Source organism: Barbus barbus, assembly GCF_936440315.1.
Source record: "Barbus barbus genome assembly, chromosome: 33".
Classification (NCBI taxonomy): domain Eukaryota; kingdom Metazoa; phylum Chordata; class Actinopteri; order Cypriniformes; family Cyprinidae; genus Barbus; species Barbus barbus.
Genome location: NC_136761.1, coordinates 12,481,536 through 12,508,383, shown reverse-complemented (window position 1 = coordinate 12,508,383; position 26,848 = coordinate 12,481,536). Strand labels below are relative to the sequence as shown.

The following is a 26,848-nucleotide window of genomic DNA, read 5'->3' as shown; positions in this document are numbered from 1 at the left end:
CTTCTCATTGCTTTTATACTCATGATAAACACACACACACGACGACAACACTGTTCTCATTCCTGACAATGAATTTTCTATATGGAAGTTTTCATATGGGGGTTTGCAGCAAAACATCAAAATATATAAATGTATATTAAAATAATATAATTCCCTCCTGCTACAAAAAGGGTTCAAGTGATGTTATTCTTTGATGTTTTAAAATCACTCTTTAACAAGGTGGTATGCAAAATGTGGGTTGCAGCCACATACTACGTTGTTGGTAATGAAAATTAGCTAATTAAAAATAGTTACTAGAATAAACTGAATATTAATGCAATGGATTATGGTTATTAATGATAATTTTGTCAATGTGATTTTGTTGAAGACAACCAAGAAAGTCAGAAGATTGGTAAGAACCAACTTGAACAGCAACAAACAATAAGAGAGAAATAATAAATTAACTGCGATGATCTAGCCCTTTATTAAACATTAAAAAAAATATTTCATCATACCTTTAGCTTACTCAATAGAGCTGCATTCTTAGTTGCCCAGGAAGTTTGTGTGTCACTGTGAAATGTAACAATTAAAATGTGACTTTGTGAAAAGGACTGTCCTAAATTGTTTCTATAGAAGCATAATATTAATACTAAAAAGCCTATGCACTTGACACCGGCCCTGGAGTTAGAATAGGCCAAAACAACCATTTAAGCAGGATTTGAGCAGACATTTAAACAGACATATGTTGTACTTTAAATATACTAGATTAATTGTATGTTAGATAATAGCACTTAATATACCTAACAGGTCTTAAACAACAAATCGCATGAGTTTTGCCCATTGTTAATCAACTATTCCAGTCTGGCCTGTTATCGCCACTAGATGGCGCGCTAATCCTATTAATTGGGACTAAAAATATTCAACTTTTTTGAGAGGAAAATAATTAATATCATGATGCTCAAAATAGTGTATTTTTAACAAAAACACAGGAACAGAAAACCCAAGAAGAAAAAATTAGAAATGTGCAAAGAAAAGTGTATGGCACTCATTTTCCCCTCAAACTCTCTCTCCCTCTATTCACAGTAATATGGTCTCACATTCGCTTTGCAACACTAGTGGCGCGTGATTTTGCAACATTACGGGGTTTATGTGTTCAGACAGAGCTAAATATCTGGGCTCAGATTTATAGTAGGCACTAAATAGGGAACCATGGCACCAAGCGTTATACTTTTATCTTTGCTAACTATTATTGTTGTTTTAGTTGGAGGAGTAACTACTTCACCTTCTCTTAAAAAATCAGCAATAACTGCATCATATAATTTTAATTACACTCAAACATCATCTGCAACTGGAAGCGGGAGAGCCCGTATTAAATACAGGACCACCAGCACTTATGGAAACATCTCACCTACTAAGGTAAGCACCAAACCTCAGAGAGCCACGACATTTAAACCCACTCCGGCCACCAGAGCTCCCAAACGCACAACAGTGAAGCCATTCGAGTCAACTAAGGGTACCTCAAAAACTCTGAAGCCCACTGTGAAATGGACTGAGGCGAGCACCTTGAAACCAACAAGGCCAGTAAAGCCAACACTACCAGCCACAAAAACGACGACCACCCCAGTGCGCTTCAACACAGAGGACCTGAATGAGAACATGGATAAAAACGTGGATCGGAGAGTTTGGAACACAAAAGAAAGTGAAGAACCACCGGTATTTGGTAAGTAAATGTGACACTCTTGTTTCCATTTTTGTAAATGAACGGATAAAATTATACTTTTAAATAAAATATTATAATATAGAAACTATTACTTTATAATGATGATATTTATACAATTACAGTTGCATTACATTGTGAATGCATTTGTATTTTAAAAAATTACTGCAATAAAATGGACAGTTAGAATTCTAACAATTTACAAATAAATCATTTTTAAGAGTCGAATGAAGAGTTTAGAAGACAAAGTGAAGAACCACAGGTTTTGGTAGTAATGCTATTAATGTAACATATAATTGTACTAATATAATATAATGTCTGTCTATACGTGTATCTATACTTCCATTCATCTATATATTTTTGCATGCATCATCTGTCCATCCATCCATGCTAAAAAGAAAACTGCATAAATATGCAAGCAAGCATTGTTACATAATTCCAGCCATATTCAAACACTGCACTTAATAGTCCACTTCCTGTTTCAAAGGCCAATTGGGTCACATGTCAGTGAACTAGTTTTCTCCACTAACCAAACAAACCACAGAGCTGAAAAGCATGATTTTCCATAGATTATATTCAACTGCAGGAATTCTATGGTCAGGATTATGGGAACTTTTTTTTGTTTCCGTCATGTATCTTGTAGCAAGTGAACTAAAATAAGGACATATACAGGAGATTTGCTAGGATTATAAAGCTAGTTGACGTCTTCATTATGAAAGAACCCATTCAAGAACCCACTTTAAACAAAGCAGTCGTCGGAATGAAACTTCACAAGCAACAGCTCTTGTTCTCTTCAACTTCTCTGTTAAGCTCAGAAATCGGGGTGTTTTAGCAGATTTATAGGGGGTGGTGATTGCATAACAAGCCCAATTACATCCAGACCTCTCCAAACACCTCTTAAAGACGAGCCCAGCGGCATCTCAGCCCTGCTGTCTATCAACTTGGAGCATAAAACAGTTTAAAGGACAGCAAGACAATAGTCCTGGTCACAGTAATTGGGTCATCTAAACATCAGCATTGCCAGGAAATCTCCTCATTTTCAGATGAATTGGTGAGGAATGCTGACTCCACAAACCATCAGACTTACTCACCCACAAGAGCCAGATGTGCTCGTCTCTCACTGAGTCTCATCACTTTTACATGATGTCCATATACAAAAGTTCAAAAGCAATAGGCTCTGTCAGCTACAATAATGCTAACCAGTAACAAACAAGATATTTCTGATAAGATGAAATGTTTTGTTTATCTGCATATCATGCAACCATTAACTGACATCAGAAAAAATTGAAAATGTGAAAGTGTTGTTAATTTATTGAAAAATTCACTTGAAGTAACTATTTTAGGTCAAATGGGTTCAGCTGACAGAAAACGTTTGGGTGTTCCTGCAATAGTGAATAGGAGTTTTTCCACAGTGGTATCTGTGTTTCCAGAATGGATCCTGAAGGCTTCAAAAACAGGAACACTACAAAACAGCCTGGTAGAGAAGGGAGAAAGTATTTGAAAAGCGGATGCGCCACACTGGACTCCTCAAACAACAGTTTCCTGTCTGTGCTGCAGCTGCACCGAATGTGAAATCTTATGCACTGATTACTAAACAGTTCTTTTAGAAATAGCATTCAAAATTCACTTGGCTCAAAACTCTAAGGAGCACACAATGTTTCTTTTTCTCTATTTCCCTCCTCCACTTTAAATCATCTCTTTTGTTTTCTCAGAGTGTCCTCCTTTGGGTCTGGAGTCTCTGAAAGTTAAAGACTCGCAGATTCAGGCCTCTTCTTACAAGCGTATGGGCTTGGGGCCACACAGGGGCCGACTCAACATACAGGTGGGCCACACTACAGAATAAACCTTAAATATATGTATACACACTGACGTCCTATAAAGTTCTGGGTCAGGAAGTCATTATTTAGCAATGAGTCAGGTACACATTAAATTGAACAAAAGTGAAAGTAAACACATTTATAATGTTAAGATTTCTATTTCAAATAAATTCTGTTCTTTTCACTGTTTCAGTGTGTATGTCTCCATAAATATAGTATCCATTATCATCAGCATATTTGCCCATTTGTGGTTTTCAGATAAACATAAACCACTGTTTCATTGTTTTTTGTTTTGTTTCTGCAGTCTGGTGTGGAGGATGGCGATATCTATGATGGAGCTTGGTGTGCCCAGTATAAAGACCAGAACCAGTGGTTACAGATAGATGCCAAGAAGCTCACACGGTTCACAGCAGTTATACTACAGGGTCGCAGCTCTATATGGAGGTACTTCATATTATAATATATTTCTTTACCATAATGCCATAATTAAAACAAATAGTAAATTCCAATTAATAACAATATGCCCCTTTTATTCTGCAGCCTGGACTTTGTAGAAACCTTTAAGGTTCAAATTAGCAATGACACCATTAAATGGAAGCCATGCATGAATGGAACAGAAGAGGTGGTATGTTGGTCTCTGTTATCAAGTGTAAAAAGAAATTGTCTTTTTTGTACTTTCCACACGACCAGTAAAAAGTAATAAATGTGAAATAATAAAGATTTTTTTATGTTTTGGAAAGAGATCTCACCAATGCTTTATTTGATGAAAAATACTGTAAAACAGTAATATTATGAAATATTATTCCAATTTAGTAATATTTAACTGTTATTTTAATATATTTCAAAATGTATTTTTTTTTCCTGTAATGCAGTTGAATTGTCAAAAGCCCTTCTCCAGTCTTCAGAAATCTTCAAAAATTTTAATTGTTACTTTTTTTTTTAACCAGTATACTTAAACAGTAAGTTTATAAGTAAAATGACGTAGAAATCACTTTTTAAGGTAACAATTGCAGGTTGCCAAGTTCTTTTGTCAAAAAAAAAGAATCATGAATAACAGTATTTCTCATTATATGACCCTACTCAGCATAATTTTGAGGCTGAATTACAGTTTTCCTTCCATTTAACAGAGATAATCTAAAATAAGCTCTGTTTTCCAGACAGTAGGTTGTGCCATTGACTGCTGCTGGTGTATATTAGCCTCAGTATCTTTGTGACATCATTATATCCATTCAGCGTTTCCAGCTGGCACAGGGTGGTTTGTACTAACAGAGGTTGGAGGCAGGCGCTGGCAGTAGTTGGCAGGGTTAAGCGGCTCTTTTGAAAAGAATAGCCTGCCCACTGCGGACTGCGCTGTGCCAGCCTCTCGTGTGCCCTCCTTGGGCATAGACTAGAATGTGGTGCAGTGCCAGCTGCCACTGGCAAATGTCATTTGGATCGTATCAATAGGATCAGGATCACTCACCAGAAGTGCTATTTTATGCTAACAGGTGTTTGAGGGGAACAAGGACAGTGAAACACCAGTCTTGGCCATTTTGCCCGAGCCGGCAGTGGCACAATACATACGGATTAACCCTCAGACCTGGTTTAAGAATGGGACCATCTGTCTGAGAGCAGAAATTATGGGCTGTGAGCTGCCAGGTATGCCAAACACAAACCTTTCATTCATCTCACATATGGAAGATCTTTCTTTGACATATCATGGAGATCACAGGTCTAAGGAAAACAATGCATTATTCAAACTGATAAGAACATAAGTAACAATATACTACTGTGAATTAAATGTGGGCACAGTAATATTTATGAACTGTGCAATGTGTTTTAAGATCCAAACAATATCTACCCATGGCAAGCTGAGGAAGGCACCAAGGACAAACTGGACTTCAGACATCATAACTACAAAGAGATGAAGAAGGTGAGAAAGACGGAACATTTTCTTACCTTGTTTTGTTGTTGCTTTTGTCAATCTGAAATGATGAAACCCACTGACATACTGCAGATTAAAAATGATATATCAGGCTCTATAGAATTCCCACATATGTATAATGGAGTATATTGTTTTGCTTATTGAAGATAGGTGAATCATAAAAAAAAACAATTGCTACTTAAAGCCAGCAGCCCTACATGCTAGTACATTGCACTTCAGATTGATAGAGATGGTCTTTCAGTCAGACCGCATGATCTAATAACCAACCCTGGCGAGAAAACCAACAATTTTCCAGATTGTCACGTCAGGATGTAAGCACTGCCTTGCGGATCACTTGTGGTCAATCTGACCACTATTATGCAACAGTGTCTACATTAACACATCCCTGCGGGCAGGTAACAAAAACCACATTTATATACACATACAGAAAGATAATCTGAAGGAAAATATGCACTTTGTCATACACTACTGTCCAAAAGTTTGGGGTCAGTATGATTTTTAAAGTGTTTTAAATAAATGTCTTATGCTCACCAAGGCTGCTTTTATTTAATCAAAAATACAGTGAAAACAGTAATATTGTGAGAAACTATTACAATTTAAAGTAAACATTTTCTATTTTAATATAGTTCGAAATGTAAATTATCATTATGACATGCTGCTCAAGAAACATTTGTTATTATTATCATCTCATTACTATAAAACTGTTGTGTTGCTTCATTTTTTTTAAAGAAACCATGTTTGATCAATTCACTTTTGTCACTTTTACTGTCACTTTAATGTGATGTGTCCTTAGAGTACATTAAGTGAGAATAAGTTATTAAAAAAAAGAGCATAATCATTTGTCTTTCAGCTCATGAAGTCTGTGAACGAGATGTGTCCTGATATCACCCGCATTTACAGCATTGGCAAAAGCTACATGGGCCTTAAACTGTACGTGATGGAAATCTCAGACAATCCAGGAAAACATGAGCTGGGTGAGTTTGAGTCCCAACACAAGTTAACCCACCACTAACAATATTCTGTGTAATCATGTATAAACCTGACAAATATAATTTTATGCAAGCACAATTTTAGACCAAAAAGTGTTTCTTTAACTTGCTTTCAACATGTGTTTGAATTATACGCCAAGTCTTACTGATATATAAACACTCAGTAAATTTGTTTATTTGAATTTGATTTTGAATTTGTTTAAATTTAAGGCCAAGCTATAGGATATTGATGTGGCAAATCTCTGTGACTAAAGATAACCAGGCAGAATATGAAGACCTTTGAATTTTCAACGCAAATTTTGGAGAGAAAATGTGTGGAACTTTGAAATTCAAACAGGGTAAATTGTGTTAATCTAAAGAAACATAAGGACCAAGGGTGTGTAGAATTTTGTAAATAACTGGAGTTCAAATTCTGTGGAAATCAGTAGAGTTTTCTGGCACAAATTCCATGTGAGTGCAGTTATAAGTTTTTATGCTGGAATGAGAACAATTGGAACATAGCCCAAAAACCCTCTGCCCCTCTCTCTCACTCGCTCTCATTCACTCTGATTTGCCCTGTCCATTTACACTGGGCAACTCTAGTGTTTACATTGGCCTGTGGGTTAGAGATTGGTTTCTCAGTGAGAGAGGTTGCCAGCTCTGGCAGTGGTTTTCTCATCTCCTGCCAGCTCTCATAATGCAAGCTGGAGCCAGGGATGCAATCGCAGAAAGCCATGGTGGCAGACCTCAGAAAGTGTCTAGAGAATGAAAGTGGGAAGAAATAGCCTCACCCGGTGTGTTAGAAAATCATAGAGCATTTCACAAGTGGATCAAAGCATGTGGCAATTCTGTTTAGGAGGAAATTTGACCCAATTAATGTGAGAAATACCAGGCACAGTGGAGAAATGCCAGCCTACAAGACTCCACAAGTTATGGCCTCTTTGGAAATAGATTAGCTTTATGTCAGCTGTGTTCATGAAATGAAAAGAGTATGAAAGTACATTTATGTGTTCTAGCATTACAAGTCACATGCATCATGTCTGAGGCCAAATAGCATACCTAAACATCATTATTGCCTAAACCGCTTTTTCTTAACACATAAACAGTCCTTTCATATTCAGTTTCTACTTCCAGAACACTGGATATAAAAATCCCACACTGCTGCGCTCTACACAGGAGAGTATTTCGTGGCCTGTCTGATGGGTATATCATAGGGCTATAACAGTACACTTATTCGTACTGAAAATTTTCGGTACGGGTCTTTCAGTTTGGTACGCATGTGTACCGCACAAATACATCATTGTTTTAACCACTGAGTGGAACTTAATTGGAAATTTCCAGTTTTATATATTGTTACTTTTGATCAGAAACAAAGTCTCTTCTTTCAAATTATGTCAATTTTTTCAGGAAATTCAAACAATAAATGACCGCTGTATAAACGCCTCATTTCAAACGCCTCAGCTTCCTCTTTACTATTAGTTTTAACGTGAAATAAACATGAATGAACATCCCATGCCTCATGTAATCGGTTAATCAGTGTTTCAACCGTGGAAAGATGTCAATAAAACAGCTTGTAAACAAAATGTTTAACAAAAGCATTTCATTTACCTCAGACAAGTCTTCAGTGTCAACATCACATTAGTTCGCTAGAGAAATTAAGTCTAGAGAAGAGCATTTTGTAAAATATTAGACTATATACTTATATTTTACTTTACCTGTTAGTGATATCTTATTTAATGTATGTTTAAATAAATCTGTTATGAAACAAGTTATGCCAGCCGCTGTCAGTGGGGGAAAAAATACAGTGGGGAAAAAAATAATTTGATCCCCTGCTGATTTTGTACATTTTCCCACTGACAAAGAAATGATCAGTCTATAATTTTAATGTTAGGTTTATTTGAACAGTGATAGACAGAATAACAACAACAAAAATCGAGAAAAATGCATTTTAAAAAAGTTAGAAATTGTTTTTCATTTTAATGAGTGATATAATTATTTGACCCTTTCGCAAAACATGACTTAGTACTTGGTGGAAAAACCCTTGTTGGCAATCACAGAGGTCAGATGTTTCTTGTAGTTGGCCACCAGGTTTGCACACATCTCAGGAGGGATTTTGTCGCACTCCTCTTTGCAGATCCTCTCCAAGTCAGTAAGGTTTCGAGGCTGACGTTTGGCAACTCAAACCTTCAGCTCCCTCCACAGATTTTCTATGGGATTAAGGTCTGGAGACTGGCTAGGCCAGTCCAGGACCTTAATGTGCTTCTTGAGCCACTCCTTTGCTGCCATGGCTGTGTTTTGGGTCATTGTCATGCTGCAATACCCATCCACGACCCATTTTCAATGCCCTGGCCCTGACGGTACATGGCCCCGTCCATCATCCCTTTGATGCGGTGCAGTTGTCCTGTCCTCTTAGCAGAAAAATACCCCCAAAGCATAATGTTTCCACCTCCATGTTTGAAGGTGGGGATGGTGATCTTGGGGTCATGGGCAGCATTCCTCCTCCAAACACGGAGAGTTGAGTTGATGCCAAAGAGCTGGATTTTGATCTCTACTGACCACAACACTTTCACCCAGTTCTCCTCTGAATCATTGGCAAACTTCAGATGGGCCTGTACATGTGCTTTCTTGAGCAGGGGGACCTTGCGGGTGCTGCAGGATTTCAGTCCTTCACGGCGTGGTGTGTTACCAATTGTTTTCTTGGTGACTATGGTCCCAGCTGCCTTGAGATCATTGACAAGATCCTCCCATGTAGTTCTGGGCTGATTCCTCACCGTTCTCATGATCATTGAAACTCCACGAGGTGAGATCTTGCATGGAGCCTCAGTCCGAGGGAGATTGACAGTTATTTTGTGTTTCTTTCATTTGCGAATAATTGCATCAACTGTTGTCACCTTCTCACCAAGCTGCTTGGCAATGGTCTTTGTGCCCATTCCAGTCTTGTGTAGGTCTACAATCTTGTCCCTGACATCCTCGGACAGCTCTTTGGTCTTGGCCATGGTGGAGAGTTTGGAATCTGATTGATTGGTTGCTTCTGTGGACAGGTGTCTTTTATACAGGTAACAAACTGAGATTAGGAGCACTCCCTTTAAGAGAGTGCTCCTAAACTCAGCTCCTTACCTGTGTAAAAGACACCTGGGAGCCAGAAATCTTGCTGATTGATAGGGGATCAAATACTTATTTCACTCATTAAAATACAAATCAATTTATAACTTTTTTTAAATGCGTTTTTATGGATTTTTGTTGTTATTCTGTCTCTCACTGTTCAAATAAACCGATCATTAAAATTATAGACTGATCATTTCAGTGGGCAAACATACAAAATCAGCAGGGGATCTAATTATTTTTCCCCCACTGTATTTCAACAACAAACTGAAATTTTATCATTTAATAGTTAAATTAAAAACTGCATTATGTGCAATTTACTTGTTTGTGTACAATTTTTTTTGAGTGTTGATTATTATACTCAAATAATAATTTAAAGTTTGGACTCTCTTGTTAATTGTAACCTTATAGTAATATAAAAGGGCTCGCTATAGTTTAGAGCTTAAGCTGAGGTAGATTTTTAAGAAAGTTTTAATAATAATTGAATGTATTTAAATAAAGAGAAATTTCTTAAGTAAAGATCACTTCTTCGCTGTTTAAAAAAAAATATATATATATATATATATATATATATATATATATATATGCATACAGTGGTGTGAAAAAGTGTTGGCCCTTTTTTTGCATGTTTGTCACACTTTAACGTTTCAGATCAAACAAATTGAAATATTAATCAAAGATAACACAAGTAAACACAACATGCAGTTTTTGAATGAAGTTTTTTATTATGAAGGGAAAACAAAATCCAAACCCACATGGCCCTGTGTGAAAAAGTGCTTGCCCCCTAAACCTAATAACTGGTTGGGCCACCCTTAGCAGCAACAACTGCAATCAAGCGTTTGCGATAACTTGCAATGAGTCTGTTACAGCGCTGTGGAGGAAGTTTGGCCCACTCATCTTGGCAGAATTGTTGTAATTCAGCCACACTGGAGGGTTTTCGAGCCTGAACCGCCTTTTAAGGTCATGCCACAGCATCTCAATAGGATTCAGGTCAGGACTTTGACTAGGCCACTCCAAAGTCTTCATTTTGTTTTTCTTCAGCCATTATCATTGATTATTACGCCGGAATGAGAGTATAGTTCCTAGCCATATCGGACTAGAAAATCAAAGCTTTTCATTTTCCGTCGGTCTTAGTACACAATGTAACTACAGGAGAGTCAAGCTTTAAATAGGAAAAATATCGAAACTCTTTGGTCATTTTTTAGCGAGATGCTAATGGACTAATACGATTCAATGATCTATGCTAAGCTACGCTAAAAGTGCTACCGCCAGACCCGGAAATCGGCTGAATGGATTCAAAAACGGTAAAACTCAACTGTTTAACTCTAGGGGAGTTTTAAAATGAGCCTATTTCCAAATAAGTGGAGTGTTCCTTTAAAAATAAATTCAATATTGGCTTCTATGGTTCCATGAATAACCTTTAACATCCACAGCACCTTTCTATTGCACAAAAGGTTCATTACAATGGAAAAATGATATTTAGATCATTAAATCGTCTTCACACTAAAAAAATAAATAAATGTCTCTTTTGAGAACTGTTTACTGAAAGGTTCTTTGGGGAACCAAATATGGTTCATCGCTGCAAAAACCACCTTTTGGAACCTTAACTTTTAAGAGCGTTGTTGTTTCAGGGATTTTCCAGACTCATGCATTTCCTGTCTGCATTTAAATCAATGGCATATCAGTTATGTGGTCTGCATGTGGGGGTCAAAGTTCAGTTAGTTACTCCTCTGGAAATTCCTCCTCTCTGGTGGGGTGGATGATGTTTTTTCAGCAAGGCTAACGAGAGCCAGATTGCTGAGACTGAATAAGTCAACTGTTAGCCAAATAGTGCAGAAAGAGAGGAGGGGGAATTTAACCTTGCACAGGACCTGAACCTAATGACGCCCAGTTTCACTGTCAAAACAGACGCAACTTGGCTGATAAAGAGGCAGCAAGCTGCAAGCCGAATCAATATTTATAGAAATAAATCAGCCAAGCTTGGTCAGATATGCACAGATGCAGCTCAGTTGCACATATTTCCTGTTTTTGCTTAAAAATTCAGAGCCAATATTAAATGTACCTGTTTTTATTGGGAATAAATCATTGTATTCTAAATTTCATGATATTATAATGGGAAAAGGCCATTTTATATAATGGATGAATGGCGTTTCTGAGACAGAAACTGTCAACTACAGATGAATTTAAATATAATAAATAATTTTTTTATTAACCTTCTAATTTATTAACATTCTCCAAAATATATACACAACATAATGTTTTACAGCATTTTCCCCTCATTTCCAATTTTACACTAAAAATAAATTGATACAAATGTTTATTATAGTGGTCTAAACCCACATGAGATCAGGATTCCAGTCATATTAATGATTTTAAAAAGTTGTTTTAATTTTACACAATGGTGGCCATGTTGAGATCACATGAATGAATCAGTTGCAACAAGGGTATTTCTACAATATGATCCGAAACTGTAAACATCCATGCCAACTGGACAAAAGTCCAAGACAACTACCAATAAAGAAAATACAAAAGTGCACCTGCAATCACAAGCTAAAAGAGTACAATTTAATGTCTATTGGTTGCACTTATGTAAAGGGCAATATTTAAATCTTGACACTTTCCTAACATTTAAGATGTTCTTCATTGTGCCTATTTTGTTTTTCCCACCAGAGAGCACTAATTTAAAAAAAGGCCCACATTAGGGATTAAATTATGATTAAAAAAAACTTTGAACTTCAAAACAAAACAGACAAGCAGCTTCTGAACATTTCAGACTTCTCTGTTAGCACACTCTATAGGAGAGGTGGAGAGGCATTTGTGCAAAGCATGGAGTCACTTCTCAAAACAGAGCCCCCAATCTGTACATCTGTATACCATAACACTTCTAAAAGCTGCACACACTTAATCTATTTTCTGTGAAGGAGCATGACAATCTAAAGGCATTTTGTCTCCCCCTGCAGGTGAACCTGAGTTTCGCTATGTGGCCGGAATGCATGGAAACGAAGTGCTCGGGAGGGAACTACTGCTCAACCTGATGGAGTACATATGCCAGGAGTACAAACGTGGAAATCAGCGCATTGTTCACCTAGTCAAAGAGACACGCATCCATCTACTGCCATCGATGAACCCTGATGGCTATGAAATGGCTTACAAGAAGGTAGAGTGGAGAAAGCCATGGATATTCAGATGTTTCCAAAATTATTCTCCACTAACACATTACCGTTTAAAGGTTTTTTAAATGTTTTTGAAGGAACCATTCTCTTATGCTCACCAAGGCTGCATTTATTTGATCTTAATCTTGTGTTTTACATTTTATACCAAGCACAAACAAGCTAACACCTGTGTTTTGTGAACATGCTGTGTTTTACAGGGTTCAGAGCTATCTGGGTGGGCACTGGGTCGCTATAGTTATGAGGGCATTGACATGAATCACAACTTTGCAGATCTGAACACAGTGATGTGGGATGCCATCGAGCTGGAAACAGACAAATCTAAACTAATTAATCACTACTTTCCCATTCCAGAGCACTATACTTCAGAAGATGCTATGGTATGAGGTCTCACTGATTAAAACAAGCACCCCTCTCATCTTTAAATGACTTCAAATGATCATTCTCCTAAGATTTTAAATACACCATTATTTTGGTCTTATATTTAAGGTGGCTCCAGAAACGAGAGCCGTCATCAGTTGGATGCAAACTATACCTTTTGTTCTCAGCGCTAACCTCCATGGAGGAGAGCTGGTTGTCACATACCCGTTTGATATGACCAAAGACTGGGCTCCCAAAGAGCACACTCCCACCCCCGATGAAAGCTTCTTCCGCTGGCTGGCCACGGTTTATGCAAGCACCAACCATGTGATGTCCAACCCAGACCGAAGGCCCTGTCACAATGAGGACTTCCTTCGTTACAATAACATTATCAACGGAGCAAACTGGCATACGGTGCCAGGCAGTAAGTGTTTTAAAGGTCTTAAACTCTTATATATGTATACAGGTCCTTTTCAAAAAAATTGCATATTGTGATAAAGTTCATTATTTTCTGTAATGTACTGATAAACATTAGACTTTCATATATTTTAGATTCATTACAACACAACTGAAGTAGTTCAAGCCTTTTATTGTTTTAATATTGATGATTTTGGCATACAGCTCATGAAAACCCAAAATTCCTATCTCAAAAAATTAGCATATCATGAAAAGGTTCTCTAAACGAGCTATTAACCTAATCATCTGAATCAACTAATTAACTCTAAACACCTGAAAAAGATTCCTGAGGCTTTTAAAAACTCCCAGCCTGGTTCATTACTCAAAACCGCAATCATGGGTAAGACTGCCGACCTGACTGCTGTCCAGAAGGCCATCATTGACACCCTCAAGCAAGAGGCTAAGACACAGAAAGAAATTTCTGAACGAATAGGCTGTTCCCAGAGTGCTGTATCAAGGCACCTCAGTGGGAAGTCTGTGGGAAGGAAAAAGTGTGGCAGAAAACGCAGCACAACGAGAAGAGGTGACCGGACCCTGAGGAAGATTGTGGAGAAGGACCGATTCCAGACCTTGGGGGACCTGCGGAAGCAGTGGACTGAGTCTGGAGTAGAAACATCCAGAGCCACCGTGTACAGGCGTGTGCAGGAAATGGGCTACAGGTGCCGCATTCCCCAGGTCAAGCCACTTTTGAACCAGAAACAGCGGCAGAAGCGCCTGACCTGGGCTACAGAGAAGCAGCACTGGACTGTTGCTCAGTGGTCCAAAGTACTTTTTTCGGATGAAAGCAAATTTTGCATGTCATTCGGAAATCAAGGTGCCAGAGTCTGGAGGAAGACTGGGGAGAGGGAAATGCCAAAATGCCTGAAGTCCAGTGTCAAGTACCCACAGTCAGTGATGCTGGTGTTGGTCCACTGTGTTTTATCAAGGGCAGGGTCAATGCAGCTAGCTATCAGGAGATTTTGGAGCACTTCATGCTTCCATCTGCTGAAAAGCTTTATGGAGATGAAGATTTCATTTTTCAGCACGACCTGGCACCTGCTCACAGTGCCAAAACCACTGGTAAATGGTTTACTGACTATGGTATTACTGTGCTCAATTGGCCTGCCAACTCTCCTGACCTGAAGCCCATAGAGAATCTGTGGGATATTGTGAAGAGAAAGTTGAGAGACGCAAGACCCAACACTCTGGATGAGCTTAAGGCCGCTATCGAAGCATCCTGGGCCTCCATAACACCTCAGCAGTGCCACAGGCTGATTGCCTCCATGCCACGCCGCATTGAAGCAGTCATTTCTGCAAAAGGATTCCCGACCAAGTATTGAGTGCATAACTGAACATAATTATTTGAAGGTTGACTTTTTTTGTATTAAAAACACTTTTCTTTTATTGGTCGGATGAAATATGCTAATTTTTTGAGATAGGAATTTTGGGTTTTCATGAGCTGTATGCCAAAATCATCAATATTAAAACAATAAAAGGCTTGAACTACTTCAGTTGTGTTGTAATGAATCTAAAATATATGAAAGTCTAATGTTTATCAGTACATTACAGAAAATAATGAACTTTATCACAATATGCTAATTTTTTGAAAAGGACCTGTATATACAGTGCCCTCCAAAAGTATTGGAACAGTAAAGACAAAATTGCTCTGTTTGCTGTGGAGTCAAGACATTTACAAATATGATTAAAAGATGAATATGAGACAAAATTACAGAATGTCACATTTTATTATTGGGTGATTCAACACATAGATGTTTTACCAGCTAAGAAGATCAGCAAGTTTCATCCCTCTATCATATTCAGATTAATTGGGAAGTGCTTCATATTGCATCAGGACAATGACCCAAAACACTCTGCCAGTTCAGTTAAGGAATTTATAAGGGCAAAGAAATGGAAAGTCTTAGATTTCCCAAGTCAATCTCCTGATTTAAATCTGATTGAACATGAATTTCACCAGCTGGAGAGGAGAGTAAACTCCCCAAAACAAGCAACAATTGGGATTGGCTGCATTAAAGGCTGGGAAAGTATTTCAAAGGATGAGACCAAGAGTCTGGTGATGTCTACGGGTCTCAGACTCACTGCTGTGATTGTGCGCAAGGGATCTGCAACTAAATAATAGCTTTTAATCTTTTATATCTGCCTTATGTTCAACTGTCCCAATACTTATGCTCACATCAATGAGTGGGATGAACTCTAAAAGTGCTGTTCTTTTTATTTGGTAAAACATGTATGCGTTGAAACGGCTAATAATAAAATGTGACATTCTGTAGTTTTGTCTCATATTCATCTTTTAATCATATTTGCAAATGTCTTGACTCCACAGCCAACAGAGCAATTTTGTCTTTACTGTTCCAATACTTATGGAGGGCACTGTGTGAGTGTATATATATATATATATATACACACACACACACACACATATATATATATATGGGATAAAAGCGTCTGCTAAATGACTAAATATATATATATATATATACACACACACACACACACATATATATATATATATGGGATAAAAGCGTCTGCTAAATGACTAAATATATATATATATATATATATACACACACACACATATATATATATGGGATAAAAGCGTCTGCTAAATGACTATATATATATATATATATATATATATATATATATATATATATATATATATATTAGTGCTGTCAAATGATTAATCGCATCCAAAATAAAAGATTTGTTTACATTATATATGTGTGTGAACTGTGTATATTTATTATGTACATATAAATACAAGAAAATGCATGGATATATTTAAGAAAAATTTTATATTTGTATATTAAATGTATCTATATATATAATATAAATTATATAAATATATACATGTAAATATTTTAAAAATATATACTGTATTTGTGTGTTTTTTATATATGTGACCATGGACCACAAAACCAGTCTTAAATGTCAATTTTTTTAAATTGAGATTTCTGCATCATCTGAAAGCTGTATAAAAATTCAGGGTTCAAAATATATATAAATATTTTCACCAATACACACTACCAAAGATTTAGGGTCAGTAAGGTTTCTTAAAATGCATCAAATGTGACAGTAAAGACATACATAATGTTACAAAATAATTTGGTTTCAGATAAATGTTATTCTTTTGAACATTCTAACAATCTTGAAAAAAAATTGGCATCACAGTTTAAAAAAATATTGAACAGCACACCTTTTTTCAACATTGATAAAAATTAGAAATGTTTCTTGAGGACTAAATCAGCATATTAGAAAGATTTCTGAAGGATCATATGTCACCAAAGACTGGAGTAATGATGCTGAAAATTCAGCTTTGCATCACAGGAATAAATCACATTTTAAAATATAATAAAACAGAAAACAGTTACTTCAGTTTGTAATAATAGTTCACAATATTACTGCTTTCATTGTGTTAATATAAATGCAGCATAGATCACAGATACTTCTTTGAAACATTTAAAAATCTTACCGACTCCAAACTTTTGAAAGGTAGTGTCTGAGAATATTAACCCTGATTGCTTCACTCTGCCTGTGACTTCATCTGTAGGTATGAATGACTTTAGTTACCTGCACACCAACTGTTTTGAGGTGACGGTGGAGCTGTCCTGTGATAAGTTCCCTCATGCCAGTGAACTGCCCATAGAATGGGAGAGCAATAAAGAATCTCTCCTTGTCTATATGGAACAGGTACAACATATTACATACAAAATGTCATTAACCACGTCTAAACACCTGAATGTGTCAGATGCAATGCAAACACTGATTTGTCCATATGACAGGTGCACAGAGGAATCAAAGGAGTGGTTAAGGACAAAGACACTGAAGCCGGCATCGCTGATGCCATCATCAAAGTAGACGACATCGACCACCACATAAGATCAGGTAACGCTATTCAGAATGATTAAAACAATCATTCAAATACTTTCAGGCAGCTACAAAATAAGCAAAAATGTTCTCCTATCCTATTTCAGCTTTTGATGGGGATTTCTGGCGTCTGTTGAACCCAGGCGACTATGATATCACAGTGACCGCAGAGGGATATCTCCCAACTACACGAAGTTGCAGGGTCGAGTACGAGCATTACCCAACTATATGTGACTTCCACCTCACCAAGACACCAAAACAGCGTCTGAGAGAGATCCTGGCCAAGGGAGGCAAGATTCCCAAAGACCTACAGCTCCGACTGAGGCAGCTGCGCATACGGAAACTGCGTGCCAGCACTAAGCTTATTAATCAACGCAGGGCGTCACAGCAGCGCAGGGCTAGGGAGGCCCGCAACTAGACTGACCTTTAACCTTTGACCTGTTTTGCCGGCCAAGTACAGGATTAATCTATCAATGTCACAGGCAAATGCAGTTTAGAGGGCCTGTAAGTTGCCCTTTCCTGTGGTAACATACATTGTGCATTATACATTTACAGCAGATACATTTTGCAGTGTACTGTAAATTTTACACAAAAAATGTTTCAAACTAAACGTTTATTGATAAAATGGACTATTAAAAATAACCCCATCGTTGGAAATGTGCTCATATTTGTGCATAGAAGAGCAAATACAACATCTCAGTCTGGAACTGATGTTTTGTCAAATGGTTTCATTAAATGTTTATATATTGTCTGCTATATTTCCAACTGTGAAAAGAGCTCATATCTATGGAAGCCCGTTTCCGCCAATGAATAAAAAATAAAACAAGGTAATTGCGACTTTTTATCTCACAATTCGGACTTTTTTTCTCGCAATTCTGACTTTATAACTCGCAATTCTGACTTTATAACTCGCAATTCTGAGATATAAACTCGCAATTCGGAGATATAAACTCGCAATTCTGACTTTATAACTCGCAATTCGGAGATATAAACTCGCAATTCTGACTTTATAACTCGCAATTCTGAGATATAAACTCGCAATTCGGAGATATAAACTCGCAATTCTGACTTTATAACTCGCAATTCTGACTTTATAACTCGCAATTCTGAGATATAAACTCGCAATTCGGAGATATAAACTCGCAATTCTGACTTTATAACTCGCAATTCGGAGATATAAACTCGCAATTCTGACTTTATAACTCGCAATTCTGAGATATAAACTCGCAATTCTGAGATATAAACTCGCAATTCGGAGATATAAACTCGCAATTCTGACTTTATAACTCGCAATTCTGACTTTATAACTCGCAATTCTGAGATATAAACTCGCAATTCTGACTTTATAACTCGCAATTCTGAGATATAAACTCGCAATTCGGAGATATAAACTCGCAATTCTGACTTTATAACTCGCAATTCTGAGATATAAACTCGCAATTCGGAGATATAAACTCGCAATTCTGACTTTATAACTCGCAATTCTGAGATATAAACTCGCAATTCTGACTTTATAACTCGCAATTCTGACTTTATAACTCGCAATTCTGAGATATAAACTCGCAATTCTGACTTTATAACTCGCAATTCTGAGATATAAACTCGCAATTCGGAGATATAAACTCGCAATTCTGACTTTTTTTCTCAGAATTCTGACTTTTTTTCTCGCAATTGCGAGTTTATATCTCACAACTCTGACTTTCTCGCACCATAGCAAACCACTCTCCGTGTAAGGCTTTGCAGTACTTTGTTCAATTAGCTGAACTATATATTGAACTAGATGAATGTTGCGTCCGAATATGATTTTTGAACAAACATAAAAATTACTCATTATTCTTTATTTCTGTGTTTTGCGCTCACGGTTTGGACAGTACCATTACCGCCGGGCTTTCAGACACAACATTCTTCATTTCTTTATAGTTCTGAGTTTGAGGCAGCTTCTATCGCGTTATTTTAATAACAGCTGTCAAGTAAAGCGCGTATTATTGTAACACGAGAGTGGATATATATGAATGCACGCAGGTGGATTTCCTTCACTCTCGCATAAAGCGCGCTTTCATCTCTATGTTCTTGCTATAGAATTATCTTATCTCCTGTATTTAATGTTGTAAGATATCGACCAAGCAAGACATCCCCAATGAAAATTATAAATAAAGGATTCATTAATTTTATTATTATTATTTAGTCAATGAAGAGTTCAGATGCAAAAGCCATAAGTGCCATCTGAAATGTTATTCTAAAATGAGCATTTTTCTCAGGAACAGGTTCTTTTCATTGTCATTAAAGTAAAATAACTGAATATAAACGAAAAATACTAATTTTAGAAGAAAATTTCAGATGGCATTTAAGCTTTTGCATCTGAATTCTTCATATATAATTGACTAAATAATTTTCATTTATTTATAATTTATTTATAATTTTCATTGGGGATGTCTTGATTGGTCGATATCTTACAACATTAAATACAGGAGATAAGATAATTCTAGCAAGAACATAGAGATGAAAGCGCGCTTTATGCGAGAGTGAAGGAAATCCACCTGCGTGCATTCATATATATATCCACTCTCGTGTTACAATAATACGCGCTTTACTTGACAGCTGTTATTAAAATAACGCAATAGAAGCTGCCTCAAACTCAGAACTATAAAGAAATGAAGAATGTTTTGTCTGAAAGCCCGGCGGTAATGGTAGGCTACTGTCCAACCGCGTCCAAAAGCCTTACACGGAGAGTGGTTTGCTATGGTGCGAGAAAGTCAGAGTTGTGAGATATAAACTCGCAATTGTGAGAAAAAAAGTCAGAATTGCGAGTTTATATCTCAGAATTGCGAGTTATAAAGTCAGAATTGCGAGTTTATATCTCAGAATTGCGAGTTATAAAGTCAGAATTGCGAGTTTATATCTCCGAATTGCGAGTTATAAAGTCAGAATTGCGAGTTTATATCTCCGAATTGCGAGTTATAAAGTCAGAATTGCGAGTTTATATCTCCGAATTGCGAGTTATAAAGTCAGAATTGCGAGTTTATATCTCCGAATTGCGAGTTATAAAGTCAGAATTGCGAGTTATAAAGTCAGAATTGCGAGTTTATATCTCAGAATTGCGAGTTATAAAGTCAGAATTGCGAGTTTATATCTCCGAATTGCGAGTTATAAAGTCAGAATTGCGAGTTTATATCTCCGAATTGCGAGTTATAAAGTCAGAATTGCGAGTTTATATCTCAGAATTGCGAGTTATAAAGTCAGAATTGCGAGTTATAAAGTCAGAATTGCGAGTTTATATCTCCGAATTGCGAGTTTATATCTCAGAATTGCGAGTTATAAAGTCAGAATTGCGAGTTTATATCTCAGAATTGCGAGTTATAAAGTCAGAATTGCGAGTTTATATCTCAGAATTGCGAGTTATAAAGTCAGAATTGCGAGTTTATATCTCAGAATTGCGAGTTTATATCTCAGAATTGCGAGTTATAAAGTCAGAATTGCGAGTTTATATCTCAGAATTGCGAGTTATAAAGTCAGAATTGCGAGTTATAAAGTCAGAATTGCGAGTTTATATCTCAGAATTGCGAGTTATAAAGTCAGAATTGCGAGTTATAAAGTCAGAATTGCGAGTTATAAAGTCAGAATTGCGAGAAAAAAAGTCCGAATTGTGAGATAAAAAGTCGCAATTACCTTGTTTTATTTTTTATTCATTGGCGGAAACGGGCTTCCATACATATCAGATTAAATATTTGCTGAAGAGTTATTTATAACGCTAGCAATTCCCTGAAATGAAGTATGTATGATATTGATACTGTATGATTTAGCACTTGGGTGTTTTGCTTTTGAAGGAGACTGTTGTCACAAAAACTAGCAACACATGTGTCAAGATAAGCAATACAAAGATCAACATGCCTCATATAACAAGCATTCGTATTATCCAAATACGAGTAGTTACAGAGATCCAGATGAAACGGGAATCATTAGTAAATAAACTTTTGTAATAACTAAGCATGATGAATGAACCTGGCCCGTTATTATCCCTCTCTGTTGATGGCGCTGAGGTGCTTTGGGAGATTTCAACAATGGACAAAATTATAGAAAAATAATTAAATACGCTTTTAGAATACATTGAATCTACTCTTTATTTTGTAATGCGTGTCATACGTTCGTAATGATTTATTTTAAATATAAAACGAGCGATTCAGTGACACAAATGTTTTGCGACATACACGACGTCATATTCAAGCGACTTGCCATGCTCATTTTGACATTCCGAATGAAAAGGGTACATATACTGGGAAAAATAAAATGTTTTAATACATATTCAACGCGCAAATGATGTGATAAACAACTTGCTTATCTTAAGTTTGGAACCGCAAACGAAAGTAAGGATTTTGTTACGTTTTGTAACAGTCTGACCAGGTTAAACGTGTTAACTTTGACTGATTTTTTATTTTATTTTTAATTACTGTTTATTAGAGTTCGATAAGCATTTTAAATTGATCATTTTGAACAATAATAGCCATTTTTGTATCTTATTAGAATAGTTTGTTTTGGTACGATATTATTTTAAAGAGATTTGCAAGATCTCTTTACCATATCCAGAACATAAAATATGAAATGTATCGTACATGGCATTTAATTTGTGTGTCAAGAGAGAGGTAAAGTGTATGAAACATAGCAGGTTATGATGTATGCCAACCAATAAATTATAAAGGACACAATAAACTAATCTTTAATCATAAACAACCAATGAGCAATGAATATTTGCATGTTAATATCATGCCATGGTGTACATATGCCATACTTACAACAATTGCTTTAGTTCTAGACATGCAAAAACAAATGCAGGATGCTTTTGAAGGGAAAAAAAACAGGATGTGTGGTTTAGAATAGCTGGATAATTAATGTCCGCAAAACTGGAAAAAAGGATTTTGCTTTTGTGTGCAGACATTGCTGAGACACTTCCTTGATCCTTCACTATTGTTGTTTTTTTTTTCTTCAAAGGTTCACCCATAATGATATGGATCAAGTTTACCAGGTCGATGACCTTTGTGACTCTACGGATGTGTCACTATGGAAGCCTAGCAAAACTGAGGCCTCACATCAGAAGCGTATCTCAGGGCTCCTCCTATCTGGACTCAAGGACTCACAGTATCCGGCCTCTCTGCTGCAGGTCACCCCTCTTAGCTGGCCATGCCTCCATCACACTGACCGTGGGGCTTCAGCCCAGAAGAACTATAACCACAGACCGACCGAGCTGGTATGAGAGCGTTGCAGACTCTACCCCCGTATACCTCACGGAGCAGCTCCTCGTGTCCACTCAACAGATGACAGGACTGCCGTGGTGGGCCAGCATCATGTGCACGACACTGGCCCTGCGTACTGCTATCACTCTCCCCCTGGGAATCTATCAGTCCATCATCATTGCAAAGGTCTTGCTAGAAACTGCAATTATTGTACATGTATGGATATTTGGTTGTGTAAAATCATGTTAGCTTTGATGTTGTTGTTGTTTGTAGCCATATACAACCATTCAAAAGTTTGGGGTCAGAAAGATTTTTTTTTATGTTTTTGAAAGAAGTCTCCTATGCTCACCAAGGCAGCAATTATTTAATCAAAAATACAGTTATATTGTTAAATATTTTTACAATTTAAAAAAGTTTTCTAGCTAAATATCTTTAAAATGTAATTTATTCCTATGATGGCGAAGCTAAATTTTTAGCAGCTGTTACTGCAGTCTTTAGTGTCACATGATCCTTCTGAAATAGTTCTTATATCTTGATTTGCTGCTCAAGAAACATTTCTTATTATTATCAATGTTGTTATTTTTGTGAATACATTTTTTCAAGGTTCTTTAATGAATAAAAAGTTCAAAAGAACAGCATTTATTTGAAATAGATATCTTTAAAGATTAGAAGTTTTGAACTGACATTTTTAATCATTTTAATGTATTGTTGGTGAATTAAAGTATTCCTTTACTGCCCACAAACTTATGAACGGTAGTCGAAGTTGTGATGATCGTATCACTGTACTTTTTTCATGGGCCAATTTTTGTCTTTTTTAAAAAAAGGATGTATTCTTTTTAGAATATCATTATTTCTCTTTTTGTTTTCATTTTTCATTTCCCATTTCCCATTATTCCTACAATTGGCATCTCTTCAGTGTTATTTGAGTTCCAGCTTTGGAATTACTGGCACATCAAAGTCAGGTTTCAAAAGTACAAGAAACATTTTTTCCACGATTTATCCCTTTCAATAAGGTTGCAAAATGAGAGAGTTGGTTTCTGACTAGGTTTAATGTGAATAAACAGCCCTTTCTCATATGAATTTATTTGTTTATCTGCACATTGTACAGTATGTAAGGCACATCTTGGAGGTCAGCAGATATCACAGAGTAAACACTGGAGAGCATGTGCCTTATTAAGAGTCTCTCTCTCGCCCACTGTCTCCCAGCTGTGGTATGTTGCTCTTGCCAAGAAGGAGGATTGAAACAGAAAAAGAATGTGACTCCCCTCCTTTTTCCTCCCCTACTGATGTCCCACAGTGTGAGAACATTAGCTGTAGTGTGTCAGACCATCTCTTTAAACTGATGTTTTGATATCTAAACACAAGCAGAGATGCCAAATCAGTTGTCCTTTTAATATATGAAATGCAAATGCACATGAGAATATGCATGTGGCTGTCTGTATTTGAAGAATTTAGTAATTTGTTAAACTGAGTCAAAACACTGGTCCATCCAGGCCGTATTTAGGATTTGAGTCCCAGTGGCAGTGGACAGTGAATTAATGCATTCATAGGCCAGGGACTTTGACTCTATTGGAAAGACTTAAAAAAGACTTCTGGCTGGAAAAGAGTAACCTTGTGCCCTTTTGCCCCAGCTAGGTTGAAGCTCTGCAGAAGGAGATAGCTGTGTTGGCCCGCCAGTTACGCTTTGAGATCTCTGTAAAAGCCAAAGAGAAGGGTTGGTCAGAGAAAACGTGCAGGTAGGAAAGAATTATTCTAATGCCATCTGCTGTGTCTTGGGTTAAAGTTCTGAAAAGTCCATACTAACAGTCTCAGAAAGTAAGGAATCCAATTTATCTGCAAAAAAAAAAAAAAAAAGGACATTGTTTTAATTTACTTTAAGCAAATTGGTTTTGGAAAATAGATATTTATTAAAGAGATGTTTTTCACCTTTTTTTTTTTTTCTTTTTTTTTTTTTTTTACAAGTAATCAAGATTTTTTTTTATTAAAACAAAATTTTATTTACCATTGGGGTAAGAACATTCTAAACATTAGTAAATATTTAATATATACTGTAAAACTTAAAACTATTTTTAAACCTAAACATAATCAAATTTATAATTAAATATTAAACGTATATGCAATATTAAAAACAGTTCTAATATCTAATGCAATTGTGCTTCTCTAGTATTTTTTTTTATATATGTTTAGATATTTTTAATATGTTTGTCAGTTACACCAAATCTTAGTTAGCCACTGAATTATTACTATAAATGCATCCACAGGTTTCATTTCAAGAAGAATCTGAAACGAATCGTGTCTGAGCTTTATGTTCGAGATAACTGCCACCCATTCAAGGCCAGTTTGCTGATCTGGGTCCAGCTGCCCATGTGGGTTTGTCTGTCTCTGGCCTTGCGTAATCTCAGCCTTGGAATGGGACATGTTCCCCTCGGTGAGTCACATCCATCTGTCAGTTGTTCCATGTGTTTTATTGTTGTTTGAATTTAGCAGTGCATCCCTATGCTTTTAATATACTAATGTATATATTTCTGTACATTCATCAGCATCAGAAGCAGGTTTGGCAACAGGTGGCGCTCTGTGGTTCCCTGACCTCACTCTCCCAGACTCTACCTGGATCATGCCAGTTTCTCTTGGTCTTATCAACTTGCTCATCACAGAGGTGAGGCGGTTCTCCAGATTAGGACTTGCTACATCATTTTAATGTCATTTAAAATCAATCTAACATTAATTTTTATGTTTAATTACTCCTAGCACTTGAAACTTGACTATGACAGCAATGTGCTCTTTATAGTCAGAAATGAATATACAGTGGGGTTCAGATATTTGAGACCACTAAAATTCTATTCAAATGTTTTAATTTAATTAATAACAAATGTTATTCTCAGCATACCAATTTAAGTACATTTTATAATTTATTGTATTTATTTGTTTTTGTTTATTTTGATTAATTGCTTAATAACAATCTAAGTTATAAAATCCATAATAATATGATATAAGTTACATTTAAATGTGTATTTGGCAGACACTTTATCTAAAGCAACTTACATTGCATTCAAGGTCAATATTTAATCAGTTCTTGCATTCCTTGGGAATTGAACCCTTGCCCTTAGCATTGCTAGTGTCTACTGTTTGAGCAACATTATTAATATAATATCAAATAATTTGTCTAAGTCTAATCTATTATAATGTTATATTTATTTATTTTCATTTTAAAATTGGGGTAAAAATATTACTTGTCCTTGATAGGTTTTATGAGATTCTGTTATTCACCAATGAATGTTTTTCTTAATTTTTTTTCCCCTCCAAACTGTTTTCCAGATATTCGCCCTCAGACAGCTAGAGCCTTCAAAGTTCCAAAAGTATGTGACTAACTTCATCAGAGGAATATCTCTGGTGATGATTCCTATAGCTGCCACAGTCCCGTCAGTAAGTCCCCTCAGCAACACCATTCAAACATCATCTGCTGTCTCTGTGTACAGTAACTTTACGTTAAGCGAGGGTCTGGACAGGTTTCAACTTGTATGACATGAATAAATATCACTCACGTTTTCAAGTGATGTTGTTTTTTCAAAAGAAAAGACGGCAGTGATACATGATCTCTATTGTCCCTGCACAGATATACCCTTTTACCCAGAGCTCTGAGGTATTTGATCTTGCGACAAAAGGGGGCACACTGAGGGTTGTTTTTGAAGCCCACCTGAGAATAGTTAAAAAGGGCTGAGATGTTGTACAACTTTGCTGTGATATCTTCAGTAGATGTACAAATCGATGTCTTGTGCTTATCTGGCCGTCATAGACATATTTGTGTTGTGTCTCCTTCCTACGTAGGAGCAGTAGATGGGAAGTTTCTCAAGTTGAGAATGCTTTACAAAAACAGCTCTCTGAATTCAAAAAGTCAAATAGAAATTTGAAATTTAAATGACTCCTGATGATTTTTATTCTTTCTTTTTCCTTAATTCGCAGTCCATGTCTCTGTACTGGCTCAGCTCCAGTTGTGTTGGCCTGGCACATAACCTGCTCCTGAGATCCCCTCGCTTCCGGGCCTTCTGTCGGATCCCTCCAACGCGTTCAGACTCTGAAACACCATATAAGGACATTGCAGCTGCATTTGTAGCCAAATACATCAAATAGATGGATGTGGATGTTGTACATTAGAGCATCAGCTACTGAAAATGTGAACTGAGCATGTAGATGCTTGTGTATGTAGTGGTGGATTCATCCATCAGATATGTTAATAAAAAACAGCTTTAGGAAAGAGACTCTGAGTTG

The 26,848-nt window shown here is 36.6% G+C and overlaps 2 protein-coding genes across 3 annotated transcripts; both read left to right on the top strand.

Moving 5' to 3' along the window:
- The first annotated feature begins 1,054 nt into the window (after positions 1-1,054).
- On the top strand, positions 1,055-18,127 carry LOC306853730 (putative carboxypeptidase X1). Its single transcript, XM_079391361.1, has 13 exons — positions 1,055-1,699; positions 3,409-3,518; positions 3,818-3,957; positions 4,054-4,138; positions 5,001-5,151; positions 5,337-5,425; positions 6,288-6,411; positions 12,468-12,664; positions 12,878-13,057; positions 13,167-13,461; positions 17,041-17,180; positions 17,273-17,375; positions 17,465-18,127. The coding sequence occupies exons 1-13, from the start codon at positions 1,189-1,191 to the stop codon at positions 17,773-17,775; spliced, it is 2,436 nt and encodes an 811-aa protein (XP_079247487.1). The 5' UTR covers positions 1,055-1,188; the 3' UTR covers positions 17,776-18,127.
- A 3,373-nt stretch (positions 18,128-21,500) lies between these two features.
- On the top strand, positions 21,501-26,831 carry cox18 (cytochrome c oxidase assembly factor COX18). 2 transcript variants are annotated; one of them, XM_079391359.1, is made up of 7 exons: positions 21,501-21,718; positions 22,341-22,768; positions 24,218-24,318; positions 24,844-25,010; positions 25,123-25,238; positions 25,898-26,005; positions 26,543-26,831. In XM_079391359.1, the coding sequence occupies exons 2-7, from the start codon at positions 22,352-22,354 to the stop codon at positions 26,708-26,710; spliced, it is 1,077 nt and encodes a 358-aa protein (XP_079247485.1). In that variant the 5' UTR covers positions 21,501-21,718; positions 22,341-22,351; the 3' UTR covers positions 26,711-26,831. The 2 variants fall into 2 exon arrangements, with proteins under 2 accessions (XP_079247485.1, XP_079247486.1); XM_079391360.1 differs by having other exon boundaries at positions 21,577-21,618.
- The last annotated feature ends 17 nt before the right edge of the window (positions 26,832-26,848 follow it).

What these genes read in the sequence shown, in the direction of transcription:
- LOC306853730 (XM_079391361.1), top strand. Translation starts at nt 1,189, where the DNA reads ATGGCACCAAGCGTTATACTTTTATCTTTGCTAACTATTATTGTTGTT. An exon ending in TGAATGGAACAGAAGAGGTG is followed by an intron (nt 4,139 to 5,000) that starts GTATGTTGGTCT and finishes TTATGCTAACAG; the next exon opens with GTGTTTGAGGGGAACAAGGA. An exon ending in TCCAGGAAAACATGAGCTGG is followed by an intron (nt 6,412 to 12,467) that starts GTGAGTTTGAGT and finishes CTCCCCCTGCAG; the next exon opens with GTGAACCTGAGTTTCGCTAT.
- cox18 (XM_079391359.1), top strand. Translation starts at nt 22,352, where the DNA reads ATGATATGGATCAAGTTTACCAGGTCGATGACCTTTGTGACTCTACGG. An exon ending in TCAACTTGCTCATCACAGAG is followed by an intron (nt 25,239 to 25,897) that starts GTGAGGCGGTTC and finishes ACTGTTTTCCAG; the next exon opens with ATATTCGCCCTCAGACAGCT. An exon ending in TAGCTGCCACAGTCCCGTCA is followed by an intron (nt 26,006 to 26,542) that starts GTAAGTCCCCTC and finishes CTTAATTCGCAG; the next exon opens with TCCATGTCTCTGTACTGGCT.